At 36.8% G+C, this 24,255-nt stretch overlaps 1 protein-coding gene and 1 pseudogene across 3 annotated transcripts in view; both read right to left on the bottom strand.

Annotated features, from left to right (window-relative positions):
* Positions 1 to 5,374: 5,374 nt before the first annotated feature.
* On the bottom strand, positions 5,375 to 7,354 carry LOC136991243 (tigger transposable element-derived protein 1-like; annotated as a pseudogene).
* Positions 7,355 to 8,307: 953 nt separating this feature from the next.
* DSC1 (desmocollin 1) overlaps positions 8,308 to 24,255 on the bottom strand; it is a 28,338-nt gene continuing 12,390 nt past the window's right edge. Inside the window, exons 9-17 of one of the 3 annotated variants that reach the window (XM_067290609.1) lie at positions 23,219 to 23,404; positions 21,528 to 21,787; positions 21,154 to 21,296; positions 18,778 to 18,993; positions 16,865 to 17,116; positions 14,907 to 15,028; positions 13,459 to 13,695; positions 12,758 to 12,803; positions 8,308 to 8,429 (exon numbers count right to left, since the gene is read on the bottom strand). In XM_067290609.1, coding sequence (XP_067146710.1) covers positions 12,768 to 12,803; positions 13,459 to 13,695; positions 14,907 to 15,028; positions 16,865 to 17,116; positions 18,778 to 18,993; positions 21,154 to 21,296; positions 21,528 to 21,787; positions 23,219 to 23,404 — 1,452 coding nt within the window. In that variant the 3' untranslated portion in view covers positions 8,308 to 8,429; positions 12,758 to 12,767. Of the gene's footprint in view, positions 8,430 to 9,994; positions 12,675 to 12,757; positions 12,804 to 13,458; positions 13,696 to 14,906; positions 15,029 to 16,864; positions 17,117 to 18,777; positions 18,994 to 21,153; positions 21,297 to 21,527; positions 21,788 to 23,218; positions 23,405 to 24,255 lie in introns of those variants that run through there. The other 2 variants (XM_067290608.1, XM_067290606.1) reach the window with 2 other exon arrangements.

Here is a 24,255-nt window from a genome sequence, read left to right as displayed (position 1 = left end):
TTTTTGGCCAGTGTTTCTTTCATTTCTAGTCTTCTCTTCCTTTGATAGCTACTGTAATACAATATTATAATTTTACCTATGAACATAAAGCATTTGGGATTGTAGTTTATATGAAGAACAATAAGAAAAATTGTGATATAGCTGCATAGCACAGTGAAGATGAATAGGAACAGATCTGTAAAGCAAACCAGTTAATGACTAAGACCCAGTGTCCACACTGTATGCGTTTCAGGGGGATTTGTACTGAACTAACCCTAGTCTTATCCGTGGGCCCTATGTTTCTTAGCATGAGTTGTTTCACTCTTCAGGCTGAGAAACAAAAATAGGAGGCTGAAAAAGAAGGTACAATGGAAGAGCAAAAAAGCTTTCACAAGCAAGAAATAGAGATTACATTGATGACGCATAGCTAAACAAGCTAAAATAAAGATCCACCCTTCAGCTTCTGAACTCCTGCTTCCAGGCGTTCACGGGAAGCTGGTGTTCTGTAATTGGTTATTCACTTCTAATAGTTTAATCTTCCTTTCAAAGATGATATTCTGACTGCTGTGCTGGCACAGTTGCTTCACAGTGTATTGTAATTTTAATGTTACTTTCCAGGAGAATAAAGGGTCTTACGTCTTTTGGCAAAATTAGCTTTATGGAGTGTCTCATGCAGCAGGAGTCAGCTTTAGTTGCTCAACATATCTCTTGTTCTACTTCATTTATGTTTGATCTTGTCTGTGAGTGAGTCATTGTTGAGAGAAATTTTGCAATCGTTGCTCTTTGAGATTTTTATTATCATAGTAATGTTGATGAGAACCGATTAAATCATGTTAGGACACGTTTGGACAGTAAGAGAAGACTGGCTTGTAGCAGCAGAAGAATATTCAGTAATAGTGTCAAATAATAGCAAGTAAGAAACCTCATGCACAGATTTATGAAGCTCAGCCTGCTTTCTAAAGCAGGTTGCATGACCAAAATAGAGGCTGAGAAGCAAGTTAATGTAAATCAGATATCTGTACACCTGTTGCTGAATGTATAGGTGGAGGCAATATTTTTAAATGCATTTCTCTTCTTCACCCTATTACTCTTCTCAGAGATTTTCCCCACTGCACAACTAGGGATTTTAGCATTTTGAAGGGGTTGCTGAAATAAATGTCACCTCTGCTCATTTCCTCTCATAGCTTCCTCCTTCCTCTGTTTGACTGAAGGAAGGGGGAAAGGGGAGTCTGATGCAAATCCCAAATACAAACAAAGTAGGAATATCTTTTAGAGAAATGGATTTTTTTTTTCCAAAGAACACCAAGAAGGTGATATTGTTTCTCTAAATGGGAAGAATTACTTTCAAAGTGCATTAAAATTGTTATTTTTTTTAATATAAGCTCAAAGTTGTGGTTGATGCAATATTTAATATATATATATATTTTAAACTTGCCTTGTAAATTGCTTTGAACAACTCATATTCACATGTCCATTATCTACATACAGGCTAACCAGTTTTGATATGTGCCTTCTGCCTTGATCTTAACTACTTTTATTATTGTCTTCATTCTTAGTATGATGCTATCAGTTGTCCTAGATTCTGTACTTACTGCATCATCAAAAGTTTTCTGTGCTTCACTGGTATGATGTTTACCATCTCCTGCACAGCTATAGACTTGTTAGCTGATCCAGACAAACAAATCCTGTTTTCCTTGTGCATTTGAGTTTCACAGCCTGGGGTGCATAAGGCCTTGACTTAAATGATATCAACAAATTTGTCACTTGATATTTTTATATTAAGCCTGTCTCCATTCTCTTTTTTCCAATGAACCTATCTTTCAGCATGGAGTGCCACAGATAAATATGGTAGATGTTTCTCAAGGCAGCTGGAAAAATATTAAATCACAACATATCCGTTCTAAATTTAGTGAGCTGTGATAAAAAAATCCATGAATAACTCTATGCAATATTCATTTAGATGTGCCTTCTTACTGTGTCAGACTAAAGTGAGGTTTGTAGCAGATCCCAGTTCTGACATTTCTCTGACAAGCCGCTAGGTCATGCAGTCTCTTCATTGGGCAACAGAGCCATAGCCCCGTCACTGGAGCAGTATCTACGTTAACATTTTAGTTTGAAGCATTTTGAAGTGAATGTCCCAGTCATACACGCTTGCTGCATGCTGGTGCAGTATTCAGACCAGTTTTGGTGCCAGCAAGCCAGATGTCTTTAGGAAGTCCTCAATCAAAATCTCTGCTGTGTGTGTTCATCAAATACACTCATCGCTCCTAATGGAGACATAAAGCCTGAACCACTGACTAGCCCTTTGAACAACCCCTGATCACAGCAATGGGGACGTTCAGGTCAGGAGACCAGAATAAAATTTAGACTGAATTTGCCCAAAGTCACCCAGCTCATCTTCAGTGTATAAGCAGAGGCCTCGGCACCAAGTGCTTTAATTTACTGATCCAATCCCATTGTGCCAGATTATTTGCTAATGTGGACATAATGTGAGACTTCTATAGGGCACCGTGGATTAGTCGGTGCTGTGGTCACCCTTTTGTGAAGCTTACAGAAGATTTTGGAAAACCCACCTCCCATGCAGCAATTCTCAGCAAAGTCTTGCAATGGACCAGTTGCTGGATTTAAAACGTTATTAAAAACAGAGTGATTGATCCCTTGTAACCAAATACATCTATGCAGATGACATCATTTCCACACACAGTTTTTACGCTAGTTTCGTTCTGCAGTACTTGTTCCACATTTTACTCTTGTGTGAAAATATTGTAGTTTGTCTTCAGTAAAAGAGTAAATCATGTTTTAGAGTTTAGATCTATTCTCATTATTCTTATTGATCAATGTTACCTCTGATTCATTCTCTTTAAAACAGTTTGTATGTAGATGTTTATTACAGCATAAATGCAGAATGATTTGCCTTTTTTTTTTTTTTTTTTTGTGTTGTCCATCGCTATGCAGGCTATACAGAGGACACATATACTCTGCATAGCTGGAGATGCATGTGCTGACTACTGGTCTATTACACTAATACTGAAAAGAGTCAATTAATATGTTAATCTGTTATCTGAATTTGCATACATCATAAAGCATTTTTATTCTATCATTTGACCAATGACTTAATAATGTTCTATTTCCATTCTTGTAGACTGACTTTGCAGTTGCGGCTCTGTTTTAGTCTATCCTAATCATATTCCTATCACTAATGAAACCAACTTTCAGCCATAACTGTAGTCCTTGTTAACAATAACAGTGCTGTGTTTAATAACTTTGTGCACAAATAGCATGAAGGGAAATATTCTGTCAGTCAAGTCTCTGTACCCACAGATCTTTATGTAAGGAAATGTGTGTGAAACTGATAGCAGCTGTTCAAAACTGCGTTACAAGTCTGCAACTGAAAACATAACTGTTGCTTCCGGGATCAGCTATTTACAGACTGTCTCCTGCTTAAATCAAATCATGCTTTTCAGCTGCAATAAAAACTAATCAAACTGTAGTTTATTTTATTACAACACCTACAACACCTTTGACAAATAAAACTGACGCTTATCATTCTAACAGAAATAACTGCCTTCAAACTGCTTAACTGGCTGATAGCTTGCAAGGTTTATCCTCCCTATTAAAATCACATCAGACAGGTTCTTCATCCTGTCTATATATATTTTCTTCCTTATTTACATATGTGTATGTATGTGTCCTGAAAAAGGTATGAAGAGTTTAAAATTCTAGAAAATTAGGTCCAAAATTTGCATTTGTGAGCAGAAGGGCATTGCAGTTCAGCCCAGCAAATTGTCAAATGAAACTTCGGGGTCAAATTATATGTTCAGAAATGGGTTACCAACTTTGTATAACTTAATTACCTTTCAGAAAATGTGTAGTGCTACATAGTAGTTGTCTATAGTACTACCTCACAAACACATAATGTGATTTTTGAATCATATTTCATTTTAATATTGTTACTTACTGTTATTTCCTTCATCATTTTAAGTACAAAAATATGTTGTGTATAGGGCTGTATACAAAAGAAAGCCAATATTATCAGGTGATCTAAAAGTTCTGTGTTAGGGCAGCAAGTAAAAAGCACAAACTGCTTTCGTCCTCCATGTGTTTCAGAGCAGAGATGGAGCATAATACTTCACATATTCCTTGATCTGGTTGAATTATAGTCTCCTAAAAGTGGGTGAAAAGAGCTGAGTCTTTATGTTTTTGTTTGATCTGTTAAAACATTTATGTGATAGGTTTATAGTGCTTTGGTTGTAGTTATTTCAGCTGGCTTAATTATAGGTTTACGTGGCAAAGCTACCTGTAGCTAAAGAGTTGAGCAATGCTTCCTTGTTCGCCCAAGAATGCTTTCAGCCACTTGTAATATATCTTCAACAGATGTAAATCATTTGCACTAAATATCTAAATTGTTGGGGGTTAGGTGGAGCAGATTTGTTTTTGTTTTTTTTTTTTTCCCTACAGCATACTGAAACCTTGAAAATATAATGACTTCTTAGAAAGTAAAAAAAAAAAAAAAAAACTCAGCCCCCCACATGCACACGCACACGCGCACACACACACACAGAAAACCAACGTACCTGTTCAGAAGTTTGAGTATCTCCTTTTTTTGATAAAAGCTTGACTTTTGCATGAGTGTTACTCTACTGTGAGGGATATATGTTTTGCTGTTCTTATAAAAACATGGTCCTGCTTGTCAAACACTTGATCAAATCGTAAGTCTGATTTGCACTTTGTAGATAAAGCATTTCTGACGGCTAATCCATAAAGCATCAACTGTGCAAAGCCTGTTTCATCTAAGAACTTTTGAGGTTAACCAAGACTTTCCTTTAGTTGTTCCTGTAACCATGGACCTCGTAACTGAAGTGAGGAACACTGGATGAGATTCACCAACCAAATGGAGGCCATTAGGTGAATCATCACCTAGACTCCATTGTCTAAAGCTCTGCTAACTATAAATGGGCTCCAGGGTGATTACCTCATGTGTAGATGTCTACAGTTAGATGCTTATACTAAGTTAATTGTTTTTTCCATATACTCCCTGTACTGACTCTCCTGGCATGCAGAAAGCCCACTCAGACACAGACGACACATGAGCTGAACTGGAATACTAGTGGTAGAGGAAAGGGTAAATTGGGACAAAGAAATTTGGTACATGAGAAAACTAGGCCTTTTAGGAGGTAAGAGCTAATACTAGTACAGGCATACCTCGGAGATATTGTGGGTCTGGTTCCAGACCACCACAATAAAGTGAATATCGCAATAAAGCGAGTCACACAAATTTTTTGGTTTCCCAGTGCATCTAAAAGTTATGTTTACACTATACAGTAGTCTATTAAGTGTGCAATAGCATGATGTCTAAAAAACAATGTACATACCTTAATTAAAAAACACTTTATTGCTAAAAAACGCTAACCGTCATCTGAGCTTCAGTGAATTGTAATCTTTTTGCTGATGGAGGGTCTTGCCTCGATGTTGATGGCTGCTGACTGATCAGGGTGGTGGCTGCTGAAGGTTGGGGTGGCTGTGGCAATTGCTTCAAATAAGACAGCAGTGAAGTCTGCCGCATCGATTGACTCTTCCTTTCACAAAGGATTTCTCTGTAGCATGTGATGCTGTGTGATAGCATTTTACCCACAACAGAACTTCTGCCAAAATTGGAGTCAATCCTCTCAAACCCTGCCGCTGCTTTATCAACTAAGTTTATGCAATATTCTAAATCCTGTGTTGTCATTTCAACAGTGTTCACAGCATCTTCACCAGGAGTAGATTCCATCTCAAGAAACCACTTTCTTTGCTCATCCATAAGAAGCAACTCCTTATCCGTTCAAGTTTTATCATGAGATTGCAGCAATTCAGTCACATCTTCAGGCTCCACTTCTCATTCTAGTTCTCTTGCTGCTTCCGCCACATCTGCACTTACTTCCTCCACTGAAGTCTTGAACCCCTCCAAGTCATCCATGAGGGCTGGAATCAACTTCTTCCAAACTCCCGTGAATGTTGATATTTTGACCTCCTCCCATGAATCACCGATGTTCTTAATGGCATCTAGAATGGTGAATCCTTTCCAGAAGGTTTTCAATTGACTTTGCCCAGATCCATCAGAGGAATTGCTATCTATGGCAGCTGTAGCCTTACGAAATGTGTTTCTTAAATAATAAGACTTGAAGGTCGAAATGACTCCTTGATCCATGGGCTGCAGAATGGATGTTGTGTTAGCAGGCGTGGAAACAACATCAGTCTTGTTGTACATCTCCATTAGAGCTCTTGGGTGACCAGGTGCATTGTCAATGAGCAGTAATATTTTGAAAGGCATCTTTTTTTCTGAGCAGTAGGTCTCAACAGTGGGCTTAAAATATTCAGGAAACCATGTTGTAAACAGATGTGCTGTCATCCAGGCTTTGTTGTTCCATTTATAGAGCACAGGCAGAGCAAATTTAGCATAACTCTTAAGGGCCGTAGGATTTTCGGAATGGTAAATGAGCATTGGCTTCAACTTCAAGTCCCCAGCTGCATTAGCCCCTAACAAGAGAGTCAGCCTGTCCTTTGAAGCTTTGAAGCCAGGCGTTGACTTCTCCTCTTTAGCTACAAAGGTCCTAGATGGCATCTTCTTCCAATAGAAGGCTGCTTCGTCTGCACTGAAAATCTGTTGTTGAGTGTAGCCACCTTCATCAATTCTCTTAGCTAGATCTTCTGGATAACTTGCTGCAGCTTCTACATCAGCACTTGCTGCTTCACCTTGCACTTTTATGTTATGGAGATGGCTTCTTTCCTTGAACCTCATGAACCAACCTCTGCTAGCTTCAAACTTTTCTTCTGCAGCTTCCTCACTTCTCTCAGCCTTCCTAGAATTGGAGGGAGTCAGGGCCTTGCTCTGGATGAGGCTTTGGCTTAAGGGAATGTTGTGGCTGATTTGATCATCTGTCCAGACCACTAAAACTTTCTCCCTATCAGCAATAAGGCTGTTGCGCTTTCTTATCATTTGTGTGTTCACTGGAGTAGCACTTTGAATGTCCTTCGAGACCTTTTCCTTTGGATTCACAACTTGGCTAGCTGTTTGGCACAAGAGGCCCAGCGTTCGCCTATCTTGGCTTTCGACATGCCTTCCTCACTAAGCTTCATCGTTTCTAGCTCTTGATTTAAAGTGAGAGACATGCGACTCTTCCTTTCACTTGAACACTTAGAGGCCATTGTGGGCTTATCAATTGCCCTAATTTCAATGTTGTTGTGTCTCAGGGAATAGGGAGGCGCAAGGAGAGGGAGAGAGATGGGGGAACGGCTGGTCGGTGGAGTCGTCAGAACACACACAACATTTATCGATTAAGTTTGACATCTTATATGGGTGCAGTTTGTGGTGCGCAAAACAATTACAATAGTAACATCAAAGATCACTGATCACAGATCACCATAACAGATATAATAATAATGAAAAAGTTTGCAATATTGCGAGAATTACCAAAATGTGACACAGAGACATGAAGTGAGTACATGCTGTTGGAAAAATGGTGCCAATCAAATTGCTCGACACAGGGTTGCCACAAACCCTCAATTTATAAAAGACGCAATTGTCTGCGAAGCACAATAAAGTGAAGCGCAATGAAACAAGGTATGCCTGTATATGCAAAGAAACAGAGGCTGAGGATAAAGACAGCAAGGAAGAAGGGAGAAACAGGTGGTTGGGTTAGAAGAGTAGAATAAATTGCTTTGGGAGTTATTTGAACATAAAGGACAATCTGATTCTCCAGGCTCCTCCAAATCATATGAAGATGGTACTCTGGGCTTGCAGATTTCTTTAGGTACTTGTTGATGAAAACCATCACACACAAAGTTTTCCATGTGTTTCAGTGAGCACTCACACTACATCTCAGTAAGCACAAGACTGCTGGACATTTGAAAGCTGTGTAAACAACATGTATATCACTTCGATAGATTTTCTTGCATAGAATTGCTAACCATTAGTATTACATGAGCCGCTTTTTAATTCTAGCATTTCCAAAATTTCCAATTATTTTACCTTATTTTTCACCTTATATTTCTTTAATATCTAGGGCAGGTGCTGTCATTTGATAAATCTGTAACATTAAATACATTAAAGATTACAGAGGTTTGAATGATTCTATTCATACTGTTCTACTTGAAGTCTGTAAATGATTTGTAGACAGATATAGTGAGATGTGATAATTAATTTTGGGGTGGAAATCAACAATACATCATGGGGGAAAAAAAAAAAACAACACACACACACACATTTTCCTTTAAGAAGTATAAATCTGTTAATGCTATAAGGCCAAAACCAAAATACAAAACAAGGTGATATATTTCACAGTAGTCAGTTTTCAGTGTAAGGCCAACTCCATCAGACAGGCTGGTGCCTTTCTCATCTCAGGTGCATTTCTGTTCCAGTAACACTGTGCTTTTAATCAAAGATAGCTTGCCTTTAACTTCTTCAGAAGGCACTGAATGGGATTAAAAGAGAGAGAGTATCACCTTGTTTAATAGCCTTGTGATAAAAGAATTTTTTATCTCTCCCCCTGCAAGAGAAAATACATCAACCCAGGAAAAAGGCAAGATCCAGGTACCAATGAGAGATGCTGAATCCCAATTTCATGGTGATGCTGAAGTGTAGCCTCGACATGGGTGATCCAACTCAGGCAGTTTCAGACCTTTTCCTCTCTTCTCACCCCCAGTCCTCACAACTTCTTCCTGGCTAATGCAGCTGTAAAAGCACTCAGCACTGTGGGCGTAATATCCTTCAGTCCCATGGGGATGGCCAGCACACTCATGCCAAGCTCTGCCTGCGCATGCTGCTCTGGGCGTTGCGGTGGGCAGCGTCAGGACGTTTGAAGCCCTGTGGCTGCTGCCAAAGAGCCTGGCTCCCCGAGCCTACCTGCCCATATTGCTCCTCTCCTTACTGCTCCTGGGCAGTGCCGCTTGGCCCCTCACGTCAGGGAACTCAGGGCTGGAATGATTTGCACCCATCAGATGAGCTATAGCTGAAATATATCAATTCCCTGAACATACCATTTCAGTTGCTATTCCACTGCTCAAACAATCTCTGTAATACTAATATTCTGCACCTTTACGACTGCTAAAAGTGTGGGTTATCTGCTCTCAATGGCTTTCTTTAGGGGTTCTCAAAATTGGCACTGTATAGTTTTGCAAATTTACTATGCAGTTACACAGTTTATCAGGGAGATGACTGAGTAACACTTTGCACTTTTAAGATCTTGAACTCATAAAGGGTGCTGTGAGCATTTTATACAAGCATTAGGGAAGCTCCACAGGCAACTGCCCATACTAGGTTGTAAGACTTCACCTACGACTCACCATTGCTCACACTTGCAAGGACAAACAGTGCTAGTGTTACAGCAGTATAACATCCTAAAAGCATTTTAAAACTTAAAAATCCAACACACTTCAGAAACAGGCATGTTTATCTTCATAAACTAGTTCATGTACAAGATAGGAACAGTTTTTGTAGAAGATCCTTTTATTTTGAAAAAAAATTATTACTCACTGTTGTACAAAATACACCTAAAACATGATGTTAAGATAATGTTTACACAACTAGTTAGTTTGGAAATGACCTAGTTGAAGAGAACAAATCTTCATAATTTTTAAGATGATTCAAGATAGTAACAATCAGTGAAGTATTCATTTTGAAATATTTCATTTGTATGCTTTATACAAATGTGTTATTTGATACATAGTATTTGTAAACCTTAATTCTTTATACAAAGTTGTCATTCACATGATTAGAAGATACACTGTGAATGATGTTTTACAGTTCATTTTTTAAAAGCATCTCTACCGTCTTTCTACTCTCGGTTTTACAAAAATAGCTGGTTCAGTTATGCAACTTTAATTTTTAAAAAAACAGAAACAAATAGCATTGATTCCAAATTTGTGCTTCATTTAAAAAAAAAAAAGACAGAAAAAAATGAAAGTAACTAATTATCTATGTTCTTTGAAATGTAAAAAAAAAAAAAAAAAGCATGTAATTTGAATGTAAATTAGAGTGGAAAACATTATTTTGCTTTCAATAAATTATTATTTTAATCCAAGAGTGGAAAGGTGGCAACCATCTACTTAAAATAGCTAAACCCAAAAACAATTACATCAAAGCACAAATGAATTTCATCTATTTTTTGAACAGTACTACTATTACATTTTTTGAGGAAAGAAGCCATATTTCTAAAGGTTTCTCTATGGCCCTTCCCCCCTTCCCCAATTTTCAAAAGAGTACATTCTGTTATTATCCTAGGTCCTTCTGAACTATAGGATGTTAATACAATAATAATAATAATAATAATAAACATAAAAAGGGGAAAAAGACTTTAACATTACCTTAAAAAGTCTATAGCCAACAACTAAAGATAAAGATATGAGACAAAAAAAACAAGGAGATCACTAGGGGACAGATCTTCACCTGGTATAAAGTCAGCAGAGCTTGATTTGCATTAGCAGAGCTATCCTGACTTATACTAGCCACAGATCTGGCCTTTCCATGTACAGCAAAACTCATTTATGTTAGTGATAAGGAAGAGTAGCATCCAAAAGAGTAGTGTTAGCATTTATTTCTAGTAATAAAATAGGTTCATAATACCTTGGTTCTCATCTAACACTTTGCTGCTGCTGACTGTCACTCTTAGCACTGGCAATGGACAGAGTAGCATGAATTTGCCACCACTTTCAAATGATAGATTAAAATACATTTAACATTGGTCTCTGAAGATTACTAACCACAGTTAGTTCCTATTAGAAATATTCTGAAGCCCATTTACAGTGTAAGATGCATAAAGGTTTTAAAAGTACTATTTTATAACTTCAGCAGATTTTTATACTGTCATGGGTTTTCAGTGGCTGTAAGTTGCACGTGGAATTCACTGCCAGCACCAGAAGTCAGAAGCAGTTGTGCAATGAAATTCAGAGCTCTGAATTGTTAATTTTGGGAGTTATTCATTGTTATTAATAATTCCTTTTATAGATCATTAGCTATAATAAATTTAAAAAGTATCTCCCTAAGGCATATGTTTACAGAGCAAATCCTAGAAGCAGAATTACAAAACCCGAAATAAGTAATTGAACCAGTTTCTCATCAGCAGGAAGACATTCTTTCAAGGCACAGGAGAATCCCCAGAGTGCAGCAGACAGATTACTTCACCAGGAGAGCAAATGCTAAAAATATACAGAACCTGGGAAGCAGAGGCTGAATTTCAGAAGTAGCTCATGACAATCCTCAGGTCACGCTACTGCCATATGTATTACACAGTTTTGTATATATCTATATTTTTTTTATATATATCTATATATAGTGTATATGTATGCTTTATCTAGCAAAATACAAATGAGATTCAGATGACTTCTGCCAGAGGTCTGTGTAAATGCATACCTCTACAACCACCACACAACACACAAAACCGATGGTTTGTCCTGGTATATTTTTGCATCTCAAACAAAGCTAGCTTTAAAACATGTTATTAATGTGGTGAATGATCAGTCCATTTGGGCTGTATCTTCTCCCAGTTCTACTTACAGAAAAAAACAGTTTAATGAAGTTCATAACAAGACAAGTCAAAAAGGCAGTGGTAGCTATGATGGACAAAACTCTTGGCAATGTTCGTCATTTCTGTAATGATACTATGTTAAAACTCACAAGAAACTGAGGTACAAACTTAAGTCAAGTAAACATGAGATTTGTCTTGCATTCATTTAAGTACAACAATTATCCCTATTTCCTGATTTTTTTAAATCTCTTATTTCCTAAAAGAAAAACATATACTCGCACACAATGCTGATACCCTATTTGTTGATGCCATAAATCCCTTAGGATAGCAAGTTTGATGGGTGATAACCCATTAGGAGAAAAATATATTTTTTAATATTATTTTACATATATACAATATATATATTTAATTTTTAATCAAAATATAAAGTTTTATAATGCAGTCATCAGTATTTTTTATTTTATGTGAAAAATGAAAAACTGTTTTGTATCTCAGTTCATATATGTTAGAAATTAACAAGGTATTTGATATTCACCAGTAATATTTTTGGTTTTATTTCCACAGAATGAAAAGAAAACAAAGAGACAGTGAGTAAAAAAAAGCTTTCCTTCTCCAATGCCAAATACAACAAAGTTTTCAAGCTGGATAATTAGTTAAGAGGAAAAAAACTTAGTTTTGTGTTTTAAGTAATCACAAAGAATAAGAAATGTAATCTAAGTAGAAACTAGCACTACTATATTAACACAGTTTAAGGAAAAAAAAAGTTTTGACTCCCTCATTTTTGATGGAATGTGTCTAGTAGAGATAAAAAAATCTATTGTAAATTTAAAGGAAGAGTTACTTACACTCTCACAACTCTAAATTAATCCTGATAAACCTCTCCCCCAGAAAGAACACAGTGGAAGAATCTGTTGCGTTCAATTCCAAAATAACTAATATCACAAAAGCATGACAGCCACTTATTTACAGTTTTTTTCAGCACTGTGAAAGGCACATTTATCTTTTTACACATGTTTCTGCTAATGTCCTAAACTTGGGTTCCAGCTGATCTAAGAAGTCAAGTGCCTCTTCTTCATGCTGATCACTGCAGCAGCCTACAGAACCAGCCAAAGATCCTTTTCCTTCATAGTTATATGAAAGGAGATAATCTTCAGAATGTTTCTGTTCTTCATCCTGTCTGCATAGGTGCACCTTCTGCATAGGAAGAGAACATACCTTGTTATTTTCTTAAATTGTTATCCTAAACATATTGCATAAAAATAATTTCTTTGATTTACCTTTCATTGATTAATTTTTAATCAGAGTGTGTCCTCTAATGGATTCCTACATACAAAAAATGCACATGATTGGTCTGTATCATTCAGACTATAAAATATAAGTATTTAATAAAGAAATCATTTCTATTAATCATGTATGTAACAGTAATAGAGGAAGAACCTGTTTAAATAACCTGTCAAACAACTAAAATCCACTTGAAATTAAAAGTCTGATTTACACTTAACTAGTCAGGCAAGTAGTAAAGAGTTTTTGATCTCTAAAGCATGGTGTAACTATAATGCTAATGCTCTACATACATTCTTACACTATTGCCAAGATAAATATCAGGTCTTAAATTAGTACAAAGAAAGCAGTTAGAATAAAAGCAGAGAGACATTCTCAAAAAAAAAAAAACACACACAAAAAACAAAACACACACACACACAGAAACCTGAGTAAAGTAATTATTCTAAATTAAAATATTCTAAATGAAAAATAGCATACTGCTTAAAATTTAAGTCAAGCAAAGAAAGTCTGCCTATGTCTACAACAGATGAAGGATGATTTTTTACCTAAAGAGACATATTCCAAATAGGAGTTAGGGGAACAGGTAAGAATAAGGGAGAAAAGCTTTCTACCCAAATACATGATTTCTTCCTTGAAAAGGTTGTATACATTGATAATAATGCAGACTCCAGGAGACCAGTATCAGAATACTTACTTCACCTAAGCGAGGATGTGTGAAATTATGCCATTCTGAGTATGAATATCTACAGGTATCCATCATAGGCTGTCCTCCTCCTTCTTTGACTGATCCCAGAGTCTGATGTCCGCCTCCCTTGATGGATTCCAGAGTATGCCCTTTTCCTTTTACCATTTCAAAGGTTTGTTGATCGCCTGTTTTTATTCCATATCCTCCTTGATCATTTGTATTTTGTAAAGGAATTACATTGTGATCCTAAAAAAGACACACATTTTTAATTCAAAAGGATAAAAAAATTGGGAACTGTTAGTACTTAAAATTGAAAAGTCTCAATTTTTGCTTTGTGACATTTTGTACAAAAATCTATCCTCAACACTGTGTCTATAAAGATCAGTCAGCGGTCCTTAGAAAAGGTTACTTTGACAAAGGAGAAAAAAAAAATGCATTTAGATATTATATGAGATGCAACAACAACTGAATATCACATAAGATATCACATAAAAGTAATGTTTGGTTTGCAAAGTCACCTACTTGTAATCTGTTAAATCAGATACACAATTACAAGCTTAAACTTCATTTCTGTTTCATCACACATTAAGTCTGTACACTCAGTCAAACATGGAAAAACTACTATGGGGTCACATAAATAAAGACTACATACCAGCTTATAAGGGCACTAAGTTAATGCTTCATAGACGACCAGAAATTTGACATTTGTCAGCATTAAGATAGCATTCTTGTTTTTCAGAGTGAAGTAAACTTAATGATTTTTAGTGTAATCTCCTAATTCTAATTTTTGGAGGTGGAATGGGGAGGAAAAGGGGCAGCACCTGAAGAGGTAAGTTCCTAGCGCATGCATGCAGTCCTGGGCTGGACTATATTCATGGTACACGGAATCTCAAAATAGTTTAGTTGCCAAAATGAAGAACATATTTACTGAACATAGACTGTTCAATTATAATTTTTCTACCAGCTCAGAAATCAACTGATTGATCATTTATTTTAAGAGAAAGGAAGAAAATGTACTTGTCATATCTACAAAAACTATCTGCCAAATTTAATATTCCTTCTCCAAGGAAGTGAAATGATAATGCTTTGCCATAAGCATATATTTAACAGTAAATTTTCATCTGATCTCATTACTGAAAATGACTGAAATAATTAAAATATCCACCTAAAACTTCCAACCCAAACAACTAAAGTTTGGAAGAGTTATAAGCAACTGGGAATAGGGTTTTGTAATAATAGGAGAGCATATATTTTATATATATATGGTACTACTAACTCTGCCTAAAGCAGAGTTTACAATTTCTTTTTAAATGGCCAAAGCACATCTATCGATCCCTGCCTTCTATTGCTTATTTCCTTTACTAAATCATGTATTTGCAAGTATTCCCCTATTCAAACTGAAATGCTGTGGGTATATTAATTACATGTTTCTACATTGAAATAAATAGGCAACTCACCATCACTTCTTCTCCTGGAGCTTCCGTATTTGAAATGATTAAGTTGTGATTGGCACAGTCATCGGTGACTTGTCTGTGCATTACCCCAGAGCCACAACAGCCACAAATTGTAATCAAGATTACTACAGAGAGGAAGTAAGTGAAGAAGATATTATGAATTTTATCTCATAATGATACCTCTTTTTGACTGAAAATGAATTTTGTTGTATTAGTCTTTTCAAATGCTTAAGCATCAAGCATGATTAAAGCAATCATTTGTTTCTAAAAATACCAATCCATCTACTCATTTTTTTCAAATAGTAAATGGAGTCTTCACTATATTCTTGAACTACTTCTTTCTTCTAAAATGCATCTTGGCTTCTCCAAAAGAAATGCAAGCTTCCTTTCTGAAAACACTATGAGACTGCAAAATTGTATTATATAGAAAACAAACACAAAATCAGGATGAAGAAAATAATGCCTTACGCCTACATGAAGATTGTATGTAAGACCTTTTTCATTTACTGATGAGCAGGTGTCAAATTATGTCATAAGGAACTAATGTGTAAACTACTGTAGTACTGCACTACAGTAGCTTAGCTACTGTAAAAATACTAAGCGTTCTCACAGACACTCAGCCAGAAATGAGTTTGTATAAAAGAATCATGTGCAACTAATACCACTCCTAAATGAAGAACTGGACATTTCATTCAGAGAACCACTCTTTCCTTCTCTTTTCAAACTGATAGCTTAAAAACAAAGCCCATGAGGAATAACTTAGTTCTGCATAACTGCCCACTGAGCAATTTGATCTCTGATCATAAACTTATGAGGGAATTGGCCCAGAACCACTTTCAAGATCATTCAGCTGATCATTGCATCAGCTATCAGTACGATCTGCATCAATGGCCCCAGTGGATAGCCTCCTGATTCTGGCAATGGGAAGAAGATATCCATACCAGCACTGAGCACAGGATACACTAGGTAAAACCTATCCACAATAAAAGATTGAGTCTGTCTCGGAGGGGACAGTCAAGGGGCAGTGACAGAAACCAACCTAACCCTTCACAAGGTACCTCTGCTGAGCATCTCCACTTCTTATAAGTTCCACCTCATGATTACATCATGAATTCAGGTATCTGTGGTGTTTAGATAAAACACAGATATATCTAACCTTCAAAACGTGTGCAGGTCCCAGTGTTTTATCTACCTGGCTAGCTGCCATTGAATAGGGAGAAGACTGGTCGTTGAAAGAAGAAAACTCTGAAGTGTTTGTTACTTTAGCATGTCCTCAAGTGATGAAAGATGAGGAGATGTCATTAGTCTATTCAGTCTACAGTATCAGTGGATTCCCCATAAAAATATGAGCACTGTGTAGTACAGTCAGTACCATCTATGGCTACAGAGAGACTGTCTGATTCTGGTTAACACAGACGTAGCTTTGCTATTGTACATCACTGTCACCCCCTCACTGGTTAACAGTGACATTTACCTGTTAAGAATCTGTTAGTCTTTGAGAAACTCAGTAACACAAAATGTATTTAACAGTTTGGTCTACTGTGGAACTATCTAACTTGTCCTCCATTATGCTGGCTCTTGTAAAATTTATTGTTAAATCCAGTGCCTCAGAGTCTCAATGTTTTAGTCCATGAAATATGAAGGATCACCAAAAAGCTCTAGGAAACAGATTTCAGCACTCCTACAGAATGAACTTTCTTGGCCTTGCTAACATGAACATATGGAACATTTTACATAAAATGTACTTAAAAGAATAAACAAACGTTCACACACAGTAAGTAAGACACAAGGACAGAACTAGAGCAAGAAGCATGTGACGCCAATACAAACAGAACTTAAGTCAGTGATGAGGGCTACACAAGCCTGAACAGAAAGAAATGCTTGAGTCAAGTTGAAATCGAGCTCTCTCAGCTTATTTTAAAATAAGTGTTTTGCAATTCATATTGAAAAAGTATACTTACACAGCAGTAATAGTGATCCTAAGATCATTGCAAGGATGGCCCACACCCCAAGAGTAACATTTGGGTCAGCTCTTGGAAAGACATGAGGGGAAATGGTATGGTCTTCACTGCAATCACTCGGAGTATCACAATTACAGTAATTAACTGTTATATAAGTGACTCCTTGCTTTCCTCCGTTATCAGACACACTTACAGGAATAGTGTACTTTCCAAATGGAATTTCACCCTTTGGTGAAAGATATGCTGATTTGTCTGCAAAAAAGACAAAAAGAGACCCACTGTTAAAAATAATTGAAACTCCCCTGTCCCCTTTCACTTGTTATCCCCGTCAGTTTCCAACAGTCCGAAAAGCATCATCAGTTACTAGAACGGAAGAGATTCTGTGCAAAACTACACAACTAGATTCTATCCTTGATATGAGATATAGCTATACAACTGTCACTGTAAGCATGCTCTTCCATTCTGGTATAGCTATACTGATACCAGATCGATATTAGCTAGTTTAAAGCTATCATCTTTAACGTGTTAACAGTAAACTACAAGTAGCATGCAAGTAAGTATTTGGAAGGATTTATAGTCTTCCACATCCTATTTCAACACCCTTTTTAAATGTTAGAATTGAAAAGCAAAACCTATATAGCCTTCTGAAAATATGTGATTTGAAACTCTGAAGTTGATTCAGTTCATGATGGCAAATGACACAGTGTTTACTCATAAAGACCATCAACTGAACTGGCAATTATTAAAGGATTTCTTATGGTCTGATTGGAGTAATTAATTCAAAAACAAATTAACGCCACTTCCATTCTTTAGCATAGGAGTTGCTATACTCAATGGGAAATGAAATGCATTTAGTCTGTTGCCCTGCTAGTAGCAATGATTAGTGAGCATGTGTTTTAAAGGGTGAAAGAAATCATTTGTAAAAAAATATCTACAAGATGGCCATTAATGAACATAATGGTTGATTTTTGTTCAGGTATCTGAAACTCTATGTCCCTTCTAAAATATATTTTTTAATTTGCCTAACATACACCTTGAAGCTTCCAGATGGTCTTTGCTCTCAGACTTTGCTACTTTTTTCCTTTTATTAATGAATTTTTGTCATGAAGTCCCACTTCAGAAGCAGACCCCTTTCAGGCTTGACAACACAGTAGCAAATGTACTTTTGGTTCTTGATGCTGTCATCAGAGGAAACCATTGCCATCTATGACTTTTCACATCAACATATTTTAGGAAACAGTGACTCCTTTTGTACTAAATCCTTTATCTGTTTCTATCAAAATTATCAAAATTAGCATAAATACATTATGGAAGGCAGTAATATTTTCACCAAACTCAGCTACAGCTAAAATGTGCTGGATGTCAGCAGTATTGAGAAAAAAAATACCAAGATTTTTTTAGGCTACCTGTGATCAATTTTAGGCAATGTTTCAGTTTCCCAGTCCTCTCCCATAATAGCAGCCTAAAAAAAAAAATTGTATTTTTCTTTGGCACCATAGCCATTGGATTCTTAAATTCCTCTGAAGTGATGAGTGTATACTTTCTTTTCCAGAGGTGTTGATGCTATTTGTTATATTGCCTTTCCCATGCCAACAGTGACACCTTGCTAACTTCTGGAAACAAACCATTTCAAACCCCGAACAGTTAAGACACAGAACACTCTGGCTGTTTCCCCTTTATCTACTTTAGATCCCCTGTACAGCAAATGAAACACAGAGGGACTTAAGAGATCGGACCTGAAACAGGTAAGCCAACTTCTGTGATAAACGAGGCTCAGTAAAAATTACTACTTGTTACTGTATTAAACAGGTGAAGCACAGCCTAATAGCCTTACTGCAAAGATGCAAGAACACCACTTGCAATGGAAGCTATTACTACTTTTAAAAAGTGCAACAGGATTCAGTTGAACATACCGTTATGTCGGGTTACCTTCCATGAGGCAGACAAACTACGGTCAGCCACGCGATATACAAAAGGCATGCTGAAAGGAGACTCATCCGCATCCTGCGCAGTGAGGCAGATCGGCTTTCTGTCTCTGCACATTATATACTCAGTTTTAGCAATGCGTGGGTAATTCTTGTTCCCAGGTTTGATGATAACTTGAATAGTTCCAGTGCCTGTTTTGCCACCTGTGAAATAAAAAGAACTACTTTTAGTGCTTATTTCTAATGTGCATTTATTTCTTTATTTCTACTCCTACGCATCAGAATCAAATATAATCAGTTGTAATACCTAAGTTTAAAAGTAGAGTGGAAAGCAGCTACTGATTTAGTTAAAAGCAGAGCAAGAATTTTCATAGCCCGCTCTGCTGCTTCTACAGAGTCCTTCTCTGTGCTCGCCTGATCATATAGTGTGTCATTTGGTTAGAAACCACTAAATGGAACCAAAAACAGAAAGTGGGGAGTATGGGGAGGAACTAGCCTGTTCTGGGGACAGAGAAGAAAGTGTTGCAGTTGGTTTCCTCCCCTGCATGTGCTATCCTCAAGGAAACTGTGGAGCTATGGGCACAGGAGGGAGACAACAGGAAAGACAGAGTGGAGAGCAATGAATCTGCAGCTGCAAGTTCTGCCTCTCCTGCGCATGAGATCAAGTTCACATACACCAGTTTCTTCTCGACTTGCTTTGAATATTATTCATTTGCAGCAGTTTAACCTGGTCAAAATTAAATGTACAGAAGTGTATTTGTACAAATGGAAAGAGCACCACAAAGGAAGGGGGGTCCCAAAGCTCCATATTCTGTATGCACACAAAATATACTTTGTTAAGCATGTCTATTGGTGTGGGGACAGATATCGTTCTAATAGAAGCAGCCTGTAAGTCAGCGGTAAAGGACGCTATGTCAGATAGAGACTCAAAAGCAGAAAAAGAAGGTCTCAAGCCTTTTTACTCCGGGAAAGAGAAAATAAATTACAATTCCTCTACCCTCCCTTTCCCTTTCCTATGCCACTGTTTGTGAACAGAAACACCTTTCAGATACAACGTCATTCTTTTTGTTCTCTTCCCTCTGAGTCATCATGTGGTACCAGGATTCAGCAGTGGAACATATTACATAATTAAAGTATACATGTGAGAACTGAACAAGCTCTCCCTTCTAATTTGATTATTTCTGATATAGGAATGGCCAATACTTGCAAATGCATACCAATAAAATTACATCAAGTCTACTTCTTAAAACTTTCTCTGGAGATATCTGATTGCAGAGCCATATATTGTATTTTCTTTATATACAATAAAAGCTCTAAACAATTTAAATCATAACATATTTAATTTTAACATGCAAGCTCTGGAAAAAGTCACATAACACCACAGATTTAGAATTTTTAGCTATAATGCAACTTCAAAAGGTCTGCGATTTATTCCCACTGATATTTTAGCAGATAAGGGCTAAATCCTACCATAGGATCAATAAAGGCAACCTATTTTTCCTTTTTAATGTAAGACATATTTTAGAATTGAAAGTGCAAGCTGTATTTCTTACATTTTTCTTTGATGACTGATTTGCTACCTTTAGCATTTGGGAAGTGAAAGGTGTATTTAATCATCTCACCTACACTATGTCTCCTCCTAAAATAGGAGATAAATACCCAAAGCAATCAGAAAGAAGAGATGCTCACTAAAGTTAAGTCAGAACCAAAACCTGTTTTAGAATGAGAACTTGAGCGTCCAGCCCTTCCCTACGATTAATAGAATGCATAAGAGCTCATCACCCAAGCAATATATAGCACTGTTACAGAACCTAAACTCCTGAGGATGAGTATGAACCTGATAACATATAGCAATGAATACACCTATTACTAGAGGTTCTCTTAGCTTATAGGTTTCCAAAAAGAAGACACCAAGAGATCAAACAGAGAGAAAACAGTAGGACAACTGCAAGAGTAAGAACTTCATATTTGAAAAATTATATATGTCACTGCTTTCCCTGTTGTCAACTTCAGGGCAGCCACGTGCTATCACTTACAAAAAAAATAATTCAGTGGGGAAATAAAGAAATAAATGCAACAGCAAAATCTCTGGATTTCAATTTAATAAAGCATTTTAAATGGGAGCAGAAGTCTTTTAGAAATAAAACTCTAAATATGAGGGGAAAATTGAGAATTTTTTGCTATTTCTTAAATGCTCGCCCTGCTGTATAAAATTCCTTAGGCATTTGATATAGAGTCATCCCAGGGTACAATACTGGATAAAGTGGGCCTCTGGTCTGACCATGTATAGCTGTTCCTACATTTGATTTGCTTATGCAGATCTTTTACAGACCACAAAGGATACTGAGAACATTTGATACTCACTTCTGTCTATTGCAAGGACTGTCATATTGCATTGACCTCGTCTCATGTCTCCCACATCTCGGTCCAAGACTTTAGTAGTTCTGATTTCGCCTGTTTTTTCATCTATGCTAATCCAATTACATTGGCCAGGTGCTATCCGGTAGCTGTTAAGAATAATTTTGTTGTTTAAGAAAAGATCTCAAACAAATCAATAAATAAACAAATATGTACACACACACACACACATATATATATAGATCTGGATATTTGTATTTATACACACGCACATACACACACGTGTATGCATACACACATACAGAGAGCATCAATAACTATTTTCCCCTTCCCATATCTCCCTCATGCTGTACTCCAAATAAACTAGTAAAATAACATACCATATGCCTTCACTATTCCCGGTTTCTGGATCTTCTGCTAAATAACGCCCAATAAGTGTCCCCATCTGCTCACAATCTTTAACCTCCAGTCTGAGAAAACAGGGTTTGAATACAGGTCCCTCATCAACATCTTTGACATGCACTATAACAGTACTGGTGCTCTGAGCAAGTTGTCTTGAATGTGGTGCTAACATGTAAGGTGCCTCATTGTTGACAGCAATCACGAGGGTCCTTTGCTTGGAGCTTTCATAATCCAGTCCCTGTAAAATAGATTTTTTTCTTCAAACCAATATAAAACTTGGTATTGTTTTCCCAAAACAATTATTAAATAGGCAAAATTGTACAATATCACATTTATTTACAAAAGAACTCATCTATTCTTCTGGAATGTCCAGCCTGAGACACAGTAAAGGGACACGATTTTCAGAGAAAAATAAGTTCTAACTTTGTCAAAGAAAAGAATCTGAGGAGCTATCCCTAACAAGGTAAGTAGCACCACAGCACAGTTTTAGATTAGTAACACTCTGCTAGTGAATTACCAACAGAGCTGTTAGAAGAATTAAATGTGGTGGGGGATTTTCTCCTCCCGTCTCTAGCTGACCATTATTTTAGCTTATGAATATCTCCTTCCTAGCACAAGTCAATCACACTTCTTGTTATCACCTATCATGAGACTACACGATTGCAAATGTGTCTGAACTCATGGGGCTGATCAGTAAGTATCTACAAAGGTAGTCTTAAGACACCTTCTCCAAGGATGTAGTATGTCATTAATAGAGCTATTTATATCCTAAAGGTATAATACTCTCCAGTATGCTGGAGAGTTATCCTAAATATGCAGCTGGGTTAGTACACCCTGCATATAGCTTTAGAAAAGCTTTATTTAAAAAATGACTACCAGCAACAAAACATTAAATAAAACACAAATTTAACCAGCATCTCTCTACACTGTTGTGTTTTACATCTTCAAATTTTAATGTTAAACTTCTCTGCTCCTTAGAAGACATCTGTTATTGCACAGTTTTAACAGATAACAAGACAGTAAGAGGCTAAGGAATTCGCCAGAGTACAAGTACAGTGGTCCTTTTTTCTAATATCTGTAAAGTATCAGGTGTAACAAGTACCTAAACTTATACATAATCTTATGTGTATGTGGACTGCCCCACACCCCAGAAAAACAAACCTAAAGTCACTACCCTGCAAAAGAAAACCTGAAGAGTTTTATGCTGAGTTGGTAAGTGCAATCAGCTCACAGAAGGAACAAGACTGGAGAAGGTGCCCATCACTCCCTCTCTGGCCGCACTCTCGTTTCTATTAAAAACCCAGACATGGAACAATCCTCAGTTACATGCCTAAGTCTAAACAACTCAAACTGTGGAACCAGCCTAAAATGCCAAGCTCTTCTGGAATGATAAAAAAAAGATAATTCCTTGAATCCTGCACACACAAAAACGCGTAGTAGTCTGGAAGATGAGTTACTAAACTTTTGTCCAAATTGCATATCACACACAGGCCTAATTTGCAGTACACTTTGCAATCTGCTTCAGAATAGAGTTGAGTATAGTAAGAAAACATAATTTGCCTGATAGCTGGAGATATTCATCGAATAAAAATGAGCTTTATGTTATTGGTTTTAAAAGTGACACCCCAAGACATACAAATTTTCTTCCAGCATCCTCACTGTAACTTACCTTAGCAACACACAGAATTCCGTCATTTGTGTTTCGGTCTGTTGTAATTTCAAAGGAGCGATCATCGTTTCCTCTTATAATTTCAAAAACAGCTCCTGAGCCAGGTGAACCAGGTTCATCAAGATCAACAACAGAAATTCTCAGTATTTCTACATTCACTCTGTTTTCTTCCACCCATGCTTCATACTTAAAATATCAAAAGAAAATATTGATTTAAGTCTGAGAATGCCATTCCGCAATGGTACAATGCAGGAGTGAAGGAATACTGTATTTAAATGAGACTACTTAAACCCAAAGGGCCAATTCACCAAGCTGGTGCAATGAGCTATTTTGTTTTAATGCATTAGTGTATTTCTCCCACTCCTCCCCTATCTCCTAAATGATAACCCTTTCCTGTGAGAACAGTTGAAATCTCAGCTCTCTTTTACTCTCTAAAACTCTCACTGACATAATTAAGTCTGGAATTCTCCTTCCCAGAAAGGTAAATTAGCAACACTGCCCTGAGTTACATCAGCTATAGATGCTAATGTGTGTACAACATGATCAAGCACAGAGCTAGAAAAGGTGATGGGGTAAATTAGAAATATATATATAAACAAACCACAAGAGTGAGAAGAAAAGCCAAGAAGGGTGAAATATGTCTCTACTTGGATGGCAGGGGATGAAAGGCTTTCCCCCCCCCTTTTTTTTTTTAATAGAACTCTGTTATTCTGTACAATTTCAGGAAGCACAAATAAGAGTAATTCTGAGTTAATATTATTGATGATATTATACAGTAGTGGGTGAAAAAGATAATATACATATATTACTGATGAATAATTAACTTTTTGTTCAGTTTTATATTACGAAGTCTCCCATTGTATTTGGCTTGTACCTATGCTTACTGAGGCATAGTCTCTGTCCTAAAAAGGTCACTAACTGAAGAGAAATTAACCTAACAATTAAAAGTCAATTTTCATCCCTGGCATAAACTTCTAAAAACCAACAGTCACAATTTTTAAGTTAAAATGTGAAGGAAGAAAGGAAAATAATTCAGA

Source organism: Apteryx mantelli, chromosome 2 (assembly GCF_036417845.1).
Source record: "Apteryx mantelli isolate bAptMan1 chromosome 2, bAptMan1.hap1, whole genome shotgun sequence".
In the NCBI taxonomy this organism is placed as follows: domain Eukaryota; kingdom Metazoa; phylum Chordata; class Aves; order Apterygiformes; family Apterygidae; genus Apteryx; species Apteryx mantelli.
Note: the sequence above shows the minus strand (reverse complement) of the source record. Positions and strands in the feature narration are given on the sequence as shown.